At 39.3% G+C, this 11,525-nt stretch overlaps 1 protein-coding gene across 4 annotated transcripts in view; it reads right to left on the reverse strand.

Annotated features, from left to right (window-relative positions):
- Positions 1–6,315, reverse strand: part of LOC102893883 (vesicle-associated membrane protein 711-like) — a 28,004-nt gene extending 21,689 nt beyond the window's left edge. For 3 of the 4 annotated variants that reach the window (XM_015586039.2, XM_015586038.2, XM_015586040.2), the window contains exons 1-2: positions 6,162–6,315; positions 1,656–1,726 (exon numbers count right to left, since the gene is read on the reverse strand). In XM_015586039.2, coding sequence (XP_015441525.1) covers positions 1,656–1,726; positions 6,162–6,239 — 149 coding nt within the window. In that variant the 5' untranslated portion in view covers positions 6,240–6,315. The remainder of the gene's footprint in view (positions 1–1,655; positions 1,727–6,161) is intronic. The other variant, XR_003045031.1, reaches the window with a different exon arrangement.
- Positions 6,316–11,525: the final 5,210 nt, after the last annotated feature.

Below are 11,525 nucleotides of genomic sequence, written 5' to 3' on the forward strand. Positions count from 1 at the left end.
GAATTATACCTTTGTAACCCCCAATAAATTAATGGCTCTAGGGTACAGGCAATGAATATCAATGGCTGCTATCATGTCAAAAGGAGGTATAAAGAGACATTATCATCTGATGACAAAACACCTATACTCTTGCTGAAGAGATCAAGCCTCTTGATTTGGCTGTTTGAAACATTGTGAGCTGCATTTTGAATATGTAATCAGCAAACCCAGACTGTGGGAAATTCCACAGGTTCTTCAACAAGAAATTTTAAGAACAGGAAAGGGATGGAAGGAGAAAATGTAGGTTAAAGAGATTTAAATAACACCAAATTAAAAAATAGGCAGGTCTATGGCCATGCCACCCTCAACACACCCCATCTTGTCGATCTTGGAAGCTACTTGGATGGGAGACCACCTGGAATACCGGGTGCTGTAGGCTTAAAAAAAAAGGCGGGGGCAGGATTAGGCTCTAATATCTGAGGTGCATATTTAGGTGCTGAGGCAATGAAGAAATCCGGAAAAGTGACTGATATAGAAGTTGGAATGGTGGTTGATTTGGGGGAGAGGGAAGAAGCTGTGAATGGACAGAATACATGTTGGGAAGTTTTTTGGGTGACTGGTAGTGTTCTATTTTTTTTTGGCTTAGGTGGCGGTTGCAGTTAGTAGGGGGGTTACTTTGTAACACTTCATAAAGCTAGTGTGGTTTTTATATTTTAAAAAAATTTTTTGACCCCCTCCACCCCTTTCTCAATCTCTGGCAAACACTAATCTGTTTTCTATATTTATAAACTTTTTCTTCCCCCGCTTTTTAATTCCCTCCTGCCACTTCCACCGCTGACCTATGGATGTTGCCATTTCCCCTTAAGAATTGGATCTCTGAAGGCGGGGTGTCCTCTCCACGGACACCCGGGGCTTGGTGCACCTAGGGTATGGTCCATGGCTCCACTTGGGGTGCAAACTCAGGACCTTCTGCGTGTAAAGCACGCGTGCTAACCACTACACTGTGGAGCCACCTGAACTTTTTTTTTTAGATCCCACATATACTTAAGATCATATAGTATTTGTCTTTGATTGACTTATTTCACTTAGCATATGCCCTCAAGGTCAGCCATGTTTTTGCGGATGGCAAGATTTCATTCTTTTTTATGGCTGCATATGTATTTTGTTTTATTTTACGATATAAATGTTACAACGAACCTACTCAATGAAGAGTCTAAAAATACTGGAAGCTCTCTTATTCCCCAGCTGTTCCTTTACCAGCAAAATGTTTTCAGGACTGTTTTAGGCCATACAATGTAATGTCCCAAGTAAAGCTTAGAGTCATCTTGTTAAAGATGTGTTCAAGTAGAAGTTTTCTTTTTTTATTAATGAAATATTTGGGGGTATACCAAAAAAGTACAGAGAATAACAAGAACACTTGCAGATCCACCATTAATGCCCCCTGTATACCCTTTCTCAATTTCATTCTTCTCCCTTCCCTTTGCAGAGATAACGACTATCTTGAATTTCATGTTTATCATTCCCATTAATGATTTTATGCTTTTCCCTATAGAAGTTCTCCCTTCTGAGGGTTCAATCAAGAGTATATGCAACTAATATACTTTTTCCTCATGTCATTATTATTGGAAATAGCTGGTAATTGTTAAAAAGTAGATTTTTATTAGAATATACCTTACCTTCCCATTTGAATTATGGTCTTTGGTTCAGCTCTAAGAAGCACTAGTCTAAGCACTGTTGCTGCTGTTTCCTAAAAATAAATTGTCAGCATTCACTTTGTAGAAGATTGTAGTGTTTTTCATTATTCCTCTCCTATACTTACCTATGCTCTGATTAGTTTATCAAGGGACGACTGTTTACTAGAACTAATAGGTGGTTGGTTATTCATAATTCATAGTAAGAGGCAAGTTATCATGAAATATTCAAATGAATCTGAAGGAAAATATTAAAATTACATAAATCTATATACACTGTGTATATACATATAAGTGTGCAAATAAAAGTTGCACTAGAGAATTGGCCTTATTTTTACAGTCACTTATATGTGGCTTCAAGGCTGGGAAGTACTATCTAATCAAATATCTTTTCAGTGACCTGCAGTCACTGAAACTATAAATAAAATATTAATGGATTTAAAGTATTCAGCTCTTATTCTCTGTATACCATAAGCCCCTTTTTTAAGATAAAAATTTTATTCACTATTATTTACTGGTCTCTTTCTATAAAGCAAATAATTGCTAAGATCTCTTATACCTGTTTCTTATAGAGCTCATTCTTTTGCTAAAATTTGCAAGGTGTTAAAATTATCCAGAATACCTTAAATATAGTTAACTGTACAGAATCCCATTAATTTACTTTAGAAGTGTGAAAGGAACCTGAAAGTTACCTAAGAAGCCTTGAATAGCCATATTCCTAATTAACTTTTCCATTTTCATAAAATGACACTTGAAATAAAAACTTTTTGAGAGGTTAAAGCTTATTATTAGTAGTAGAGAATAAAACTTGAAATTCTTAGTATTGCCTGGAAAATCCAGGCAAAATTCTCTAGGAAAAGAATTCCTAAGAAACATGAAAAATTAAGGGAATACACAAACTTTCAGTTACTCTATTATCATCACTGGAACATATTCCCCTAGCTTTCCCCAAGTGTCACTTTTAGAGTATTCAGTGAAATCGTAGCAAAATTTGAAACAAAGAAAATGGCAACATGAGGCAATAAAATGAGTGATGAACTGGGCTCTAGCTCTGTTTTTGGAATTAAAGTGCTGCGCAACTTCAGAAAGAGATTGTTGGGATCTGTTTCTTGGTATGAAGAATGAAGGAATTGGATCTGACTTCTAGGATCCTGTCTAGCTCTAGGACCCTATAATAGCAGTTGATTTGATCTCATGATTAAGCCCTGGTAGGTACTAATACTTTTCTAATGAATATAAAATATTTGTGACATCAATATATAGCATCGAGGAAAGACAGATAGAACTGTCCTTTAAAACACCTTGTCATCCCTTTTCTTCTCCCTGGTCAGCTTTCTGCATAGCTGTTGTTCTAAACCTTTAATCCTTCCCTCTAACTGCATACTGCTCCACCCTCTCCCACTTTTTTATCTTCCTGCATGCTTCATCAAGAGAGGCCGTTGGGCTTATGAATTCCTTCAACTTTCTTTCTCTCTCCCTTCTTAATTAAATGTTTATTGAGAAGCTGCTATGTAAAGACAAGATGAAGACAGCCCCTATCCAGAAGGAGTCTCACTGCAGAGATAGAGAAGTAAAAGAAGATTCTAATTCAGTCTGGTAAGTAGTTTGGTAAACTGATGGAAATTAGCCTTGGCATAGAGAAGACTTCGAAGAGGAATTGAGGAAAGTCTGAAAGCTCAAAAGAGGCTATACTGCTAAAAAGTGGAGATGAGTGGGTTCCAGGGAGAGGGAAAAAAAGATGAAAAGGGAGACCTCCTTGGTGAGACTGGAGAATAGCATGAAGTTCAGGATAGCTGGAAGAGAAGAAGATGATAATAGAAAAGCCCTACTAAAAGCCTTAGGAGGGCCTTGAGTGCCAGGATAAGTAGTATGGCTTTTCTCTGAATGTAATCAGGTGCTACCAAATGATTTTAAGCAGGGGAGTGACATGATCATATTTGCTTTTAGGAACATTTACTTGAGCAGCAGTAATTGAGAGGGAACTGGTTTTGAGAGAGAAGAGGCTGAAGTCTGGTAGATCAGTTAGGAGGCACTTTCAATAATCCCTGTGACAAGTAATGAGGGCCTAGATGACAACACGGTTCAGAAACAAGGAGATGGAGTCAAGACGTATTCAGGAGATAGAACTAATAGAACTTGGTGACCAAGAATAAATGTGAAGGTGAATAAGAGGGAAAAATTGAAGTTGACTCCTAGTTTCCAGTTTCAATGGCTTAGGAGGGTTCCTAAGCAAGACTAGAAATACATGGGGAGGAATCAGTTAGGAAAGAATTAATTTAGCTCTGGATATGATATGTTTAAACTTCTATTAGACAATCTAACTGTGGAGAAAGTTATTTTGGAAGTGGATTTGGCAGTGACGAAAGTAAAGGTGTCCATAGGTGTGAATGAATGTGTCAAATTCAAAGAGGACTGAAGTTAGAACCCTGAGAAACACAGCATTTAAAGGATTGGAAAAGAGGAGAGCCTCAGAAGGATACCAAGTTTTGTAGCTCTATATTCACACCTCTCCTTTCCCCAAGAGAAAGAGGGCATTCTTTGAATCCAAGGCTCACATCTCCACTGCTACATTGGATTTCATCCCTTCGTGCATCTTTAGGTCTTGCTCCACCAACAGACTCCTCCCCTCTTATATCTCCAACCTCATCTTCCCATTAGCCTACATACCTGTGAAAGTTTTCTCTGTATTAAAAAAATGAGGCCCTTTCTAGACCATGCTTCTTTTAGCTTTCAATGTATCTCATTCCCTTTGTAAATTCTTGAAAGAACAGTCTAACTTAACTCTCCCTTCTTTCTCATCTCCCATCCACCTGGCCTAAAGCAATCTGCCTTCTGCCTCTACCACGTCTTCCAAACTGCTAAATGTAAGGTTACCAATCATCTGCTAATTGTTAAGTCCAATGAGCATCTTTTAGATCTTGTTCAACTTCTTTGGGACATAAAACATTCTTTTAACTTTCTTCTTTCGGCTTTCAGGACACCACTGCTGGTAGATGGTGACCCGCCTCCCTATTATGTTCTTAAACAGTGCTTTGCCTTTTGGTCCTCTTCTCACTTTCTATACTTTTCTTGGGCAATCTTACTTCTATTATCTTCAACTGTTAGCCCTGATCCTCTGAGTGCTACCTATTGGACATTTTTATCACTTAAAGCTTTTGGGAATTGGTGGAGGAACAAATGCACAAATCGACTGGCCATTTCCAACAGGCAACAAAATTCAACCTGTCCCAAACTTTTCCTCCCCTGCATTTCCTCTGACTCCCTCCTCCAGGATTCTGCTCCTCCACATAGTTTCTATCTTGTTTAATACTACTTAACAAAAAATTGTCAAATTATACAATTATAATTATATAATTATACCTTAAACATGTGCAATGTTACATGTCAATTATATCTCAATAAAGCTGGGGGGGTGGGGGAGAAAGAATTAAGAATCATCCTAGGTGTGATCACTGTCCCTTATATCACATATTCAGTGGGTCACTAACTCCTTAGGATTAGTTTTACGAAGTCTCTATTAGGATCTGCCCCATCCTTTGAATCTGTACTGTTATTGCCTTAGTTCAGGCCCTTACATCTTCTACATAAACTGTAACAGTATCATCCTAACTGGTTCTCTCCCCTCCAATCCACCTTCTAGATTGTAACGAAACCAAATTTTCCAGAAGACGAATCAGATCATGCTATTCTTGTTTGCTTCCCAGTTTCTCTAGGATAACAAACTTAATATAGGACCCTTCATTAACTATTCTCTGCCCACTTCTCTGACCTCATCTTTAGCCTCTACATGCTATGGCTCTGTGACTGAGGTTCTTGAGGTTCCCCAAACACACCATTCTGTTTCCTCTGCACGGAGTCCTCATTACTCTTTTTGTGCCTGGCTCAGAACAACTCTTATAAGGCTTCTAAGCTAAGCATCCTAACATCACCTCCTCTGTAGCCAGCAAGTAGCCACTCATTCTGAATACTACGGGGGCAATCTCGACCTACTGCCCTTGAAATACTTTTTACACTGTAGATCATTGTATATAGCCATTGGAAATAAAGGGACATCGAGCTCATAAAGCGACATTTCCAGGTGCTGTCTTCCCTTCATTGCTGCATCCCCCCATACCTTCACTCAGGGATTATACAACTAACACATGCTCAATAAATGTGTGATGAACTGGCGGTCATTTCACCGCAGGGGAGAGAAAATCTTTAAGGGGGTCTCAAATTGGACAAGACTGCTAATCGTCGCCAAAAGGGTCGCGGGCAGCACCCACCCTAACCCCTAGGCGGCGCAAGTGCGGCTCCGCTGCTCTGCAGCTGGAGTGGCTCGCGCCCCGGGCTCACCGCCTCGCAGGCAAAAAAGCGGGAGCCCGGCCTCTCGTCGCGACTCACTGCCTGTTCTGGTCCGCCCCGCAGCGCCGCGTCCGGAGGGGCGGGCTCGGCAGGCGCCACCCTTGAAGAGGAGCACGCGTAAAGGCGGCGGTGCCGACCCAAGGGTACCTGATAGGAGCCACCGGTCAAGGCCAGATCCGCAAGGACCACTCGGCCATTCGCAATGCAGCTGTAGGTGATCGTCATAGTAGGCGGGCCAGTGAATGAAGGGTTCCCGCCGGACCTAACCGCCCGCGACAGCCTGTGGGCGGTCACTAGGGCGGGGCCCCGGGAGAGGGCGGTGCCTGCGCAGGCGCGAGGAGCGATTGAGTGGCAGGGAGGGAGGCGTGGTCATCTTGCCTGGGCTGAGCTTGTGCTGAGACGTGGTGCGAGGAGGGGCGCGAGGTCTCCGGTAAAACTGGCTTTAAGAGTCAATTACTTCACAGTCCTTACCTACATCTAACTCATTCACAATCTAAAATGTAAAATGAAATCAAAATTTTATTTGATTTCAAATAAAATTTATTAATTAATGTAAGCATTTGTTGAACTCCCACAATGTGCTGTCTTAGATTAACAGGCATGCAAAATTGTAAGCCCCAGACCCTCGCTTTGAGAAGTTCATATTCTAGCGAAGATAAATTTCAGTTATATACTGTGATGGAAGAGGAACTAAGTTGCAGAAGCTGGAGTGGAGGCAGCTAATCCTTGGTAGAGGGGACGAAGCTTTCAAAGTCACTGTCCAACTTGGAGAATGGGTTGGAATTACCAAAGGGAAGAAAATATAGGACAGTCTAAGCAAAGAGAACGCTCTTAAAGGCTTGAAGGGAGGTAGGTGGTTTTAGGGAATGGATGTAAGTAGATGTGGCAGAGGAAAGGTACATAGTAGAGTGGACAGATGAGAGTGGTAGAATGACTTTTGTTATCCTAGTCCTTGAGTCCCTTGACAAGAATTTTAAAAAGTATAAGCTTAAGGTAAGCTTATATATTTTCATTAGCAAGGAGTTGTGGAAGAGTGAAAAGTCAGACAAACTCGTATTCAGATATAGACGTTGCCATTCACTTTGTGCCTTTAATGTAGCTTAACCTGAGACTCAGTTTCCTGATCTATAAAATGGGAATAATGGTCAAATTTAAATTAAGTAATTGTGCAAAATACTTACCATACAGTAGATATGTAATTGCAATTCTTATTGTGATAAATACATTAATGAAAATTACTTTCTTGCTCCCAGTGGTATAACTTTAAAGGAAAAACAATCACTGCCCTTCAGGGATGACTGGCAGGAGGTGAAGACAGGTAGTCAGTTGAGTTTATATTAACCTAATGCGATCAAATTGGATTTGACAATCAGCAAAACTGGTCTGGACTCTACTCTTGAGAAAAATGCCTTGTTGAATCGTATATCCTTCATATATAAAGGAAATCTTGAATCAATGTGTCTTATCAGCCTAGAGATAATGCCTTGTGTTACAGGTGGGGTGACTGAATTAAAAGCTGTGCTTACATTCCTTATATTTGGGAAAATTAAATAAGTTAATTTTGAGGTAATGGGTTGATATATTGTTGCTCACAGTAGAAATAAGCTGAATAAGCTTGGCACATTGCAGTGCCCCTTCCGTTTAGTAAATAGTGGAGCCGAAAGTGATTGGGAAATGATATCATGAGCTGTAGTAATGACAACAAGTATCTGATAGTTGGAGAGGGATATATAGGACCTCCCTTGTCTCAGTTTCACCTGGTCATTAAAACAGTCCTGTGTAGTGGATTCACTTTGCACAATCCACAAATTCAGGCTTACGGCAATATAAAACGTAATTTATAACAGAACTCTTTCTTTAAGCCCTGTTTTACCTGGTATCTGAGGATTAATCTAGTCAATGTCAGGCTTCCTTGGTTAACTCAGGAATTCTCCCTTTTTTCTACATGGGGTGGCATCTATGTGTGTGGGGAACTTGGTGGAGGGGGAGATCTTATTTGTGACCTACATCTCTAGGGTGGCATCCACTGCTAATGTTTGTTTTTTATCTGTCTCTGATCATCAATTCACATACTCTCTACTTAGAATTTCAAAGCTCCTTTAGGCCCTCTGGTTTTCTCAGCCATTTTTGTGGCCCTCTTAGGGCTGAGGAAAACTTTTTGCTGTTTCCTCATGCCATCCTGAGATATTGGGAGCCTTGAGAGGCTGTCTCCAGTCTCTGGTCAACAGTCTATGCTGTCATCCTCCTGTTGTGCTGTCACTTTGTTGTCTTGTGGGGAGCAGCTCATAGACCTTACCTCACCTGGGAAGGAAGCCCTTGGATCTGCAATTTACTGAGGGTCTTTATTATCATCACAGCAGTCCATCACTCATCACCTCCCAGTGGGGAGGGACTCTGTGGCTAATTGGATTGCTTCCTCCTGACTCTCTGCCCTCCTCCTGCCTCTGGAAACTCCAGCAAGTTGAGTTGGGAACCTCCTATCACCCCAGGCATTCTTCCTAATTTATGGCATTAATGTTGGCTTCTGCTGTCCCAAACCTTTTCTTTCCATATACTCTCTCTTCAGAGAGTTTCCAAAATCTATTTTGAACCATTAAAGGATGAGAGTCTTTTTTTTTTCTTTCCCTGCTCTTCTTCTGTCCCTCCTCTTTGTCCTCCATTTTCTTTGTTCTCTATTTTATGCAAAAGGAATAACTGAAAGAAAGTAAAACCCACAGCGGGTAATATAAAACATCACAGATATTTCCATCTTTCCCTTGATAGTTTGACAAAACCTCGAGGACAGAGCAGAAAGAGTGGTGAGGAGCTGGATCCCTGGGAAGGTGAAATGGGACATTTCATCATTGTCCATTTCTTTTAAAGCAAGCTTTTAGACCTCATGACTACTTTCATTCACTAGCAGATCTGTCATTGCTTTTTAGAGATTTGCTTCTTAGAAGGAAAAGTCACCAATTTATGGATCATCCACTTTCTCAGGCCTCTAGAGAGTTTGTAAATATTCCATAAGCTGGAGACTTTCAAGCATTCAGTAATTCAGGATGCTTTTAATTAAGTATTGACATTCTCCTATAAATAAGTAAAAGTTCTCTTATTCTTGTTCTTCAAAATGAAAATATTTTTATAGTTTTTTTCTTTTCTTCTTTTTAATTCCCCATCCCCCTCCACCCTTGACCTACAGATGTCGCCGGCTCCTCTTAAGAACTGGATCTCTGAAGGTGGGGCATCTCCTCCCACATGCTCAGGGTGCACTCCCAGGGCCTGGTGCACTCTGGGGCCCTGGCACCGCCCTGGCACCGCCCTGGCACCGCCCACCCCTGCCCCCCACCCCCGCCGGGCCTGAACCCAGGACCTTCTGCGTGTAAAGCAGATGTGTTAACCACTACTCTATGGAACCACCCCAGTTTTTTTCTTATAGTGTGTGATCACTGTAGAAATTCAAACAATATACCAGTCAAGGCCCCTCTATTTTTACTATCCCATAAAAATAACCACTGCAATAATCTAATTTATATTTGCCTTTTCTTTTTAATGTCTTTTTGTATTTAACATTGATGAACACATGCATACACATTTTTCCGAAACCTTTTTTTTTGTTTTTTAAATTTATAATATGTTGTTTTCTTTGGTGATACGTTTTTCAAATATTTCCTCTGAGGCTTATCATGTTCTTTTGTTTTTGGTATCTATTCTTTTGCAGACATATTTGCTGCTTACCTAGTTGACCATGTGAGTATTTTTTATTATAATGTTGGACCTTAGGGTCATTTTAGGCAAGGCTTCCTTTACTAGCCCCATATAACAATTATCCCTTATTTTTCTTCTATTACTTTTGTTTGTTTGCTTTAATGTTTAAATCGTTAATCCACCTGAAGTTTGTTTTTGTGTCTCTCGTGAGGTAGGAATTTGTGTTTTCTGCAGTGTATAGCCAGTAGTTTCATACAATTTATTCACTGTCCTTTCCTCACTAATTTGAAACGCCACTTTTACCATAGACTAAATTATCCTCTATACATGTAAATTGGATTTTAGAGTTGATTTATATGCCTGTTTCTGAGCTGCTATCAGATTCAATAACAGTAGCTCAAATTGCTTTAAATTTAACAAATTGGAGAGAATTAATATATTTAGAATATTGAGTCTTTTCATCCAGGAATGTAGGTTGTCTTTCTGGTCATTCTTTATTATGTCTTCCTGTAAAAGCTCTATAAGTTTCTTCATAAAGGCTTGACAAAGTTTTAAATATATTTTTTTCTCTGATATTTTGCCTGCCTTTGTTAATGGAATTTTTTCCCCATTATGTTTTCAAACTGGCCGTTTTTGGCATGTAGAAAATCATTAGCTATGTTTAATTTATTTTGTACATAGCCCTTGCTCCATTATATTGTAAACTTCTTAAGGCCAGGAGTTTCACAGAGCACATTGTGCTTTGCTCACTGAGAGCATGATGTAGGATACTATTGTTGAATATCGTACTAAGCTTTTCCATTATACTCAGCAGCCAAGTGGAGAATAACCTCAGGTAGCCATGATATTTGTGGAAACTGGGTAATGATTGAGGGTAGTGTCGTGGGAAGCCAAACAGACCTGGACTTAAATGCTGACCTTGCCACTTTCTAGTTGAGTAATCTTGCCATCTCTGAACCTCAGTTTCTTCCTTAGGCTAACTTCTGAACCTAATTCATAAAATAAACTAACATACATAAAGCATATTGTGACTGGCTCTCAGTAGATGTTCCATAATGCATGGCTGTTAATATCATTATGAGTCCCTATTGTCATGTAACCCAATATCTCCAATAAGATGCACATTTAAGAAAGCACAGCCTGGCCTATATGAGGTATCTCATTACGGATTCAGTGAACATATTTGAATCATCATTCAAGGCACATGTAACAGTAATTTTCTAAAATCCTTCCTTTTTGAGAAATGTGTTATATATATTGGTTTCCTCTCTTTAACTCGTATGGTTCCTGAAAGTAGAGGCCAAGTATTACCAATCTTTTTATCTCCATCTTCTTACACAGTGATGGACACAATTTAGGTGGCTGCATTTTATTTTTATTTATTCTTTTCCTCAAGGAATTTTATTTATTTTTTATTTTTTTTATTATGGTGATATTAGTTAACAAAATCCAGTAAGTTTCAGGTATACAATTTAAGTAAGGCATATATATATATGCTTACTTAAATTGTAATATATATATATATATGCCTTACTTAAATTGTATACCTGAAACTTACTGGATTTTGTTAACTAATATCACCATAATAAAAAAAATAAAAAATAAATAAAATTCCTTGAGGAAAAGAATAAATAAAAATAAAATGCAGCCACCTAAATTGTGTCCATCACTGTGTAAGAAGATGGAGATAAAAAGATTGGTAATACTTGGCCTCTACTTTCAGGAACCATACAAGTTAAAGAGAGGAAACCAATATATATAACACATTTCTCAAAAAGGAAGGATTTTAGAAAATTACTGTTACATGTGCCTTGAATGATGATTCAC

The sequence above is a fragment of the Pteropus alecto genome, unplaced genomic scaffold (genome assembly GCF_000325575.1).
Source record: "Pteropus alecto unplaced genomic scaffold, ASM32557v1 scaffold161, whole genome shotgun sequence".
In the NCBI taxonomy this organism is placed as follows: Eukaryota; Metazoa; Chordata; class Mammalia; order Chiroptera; family Pteropodidae; genus Pteropus; species Pteropus alecto.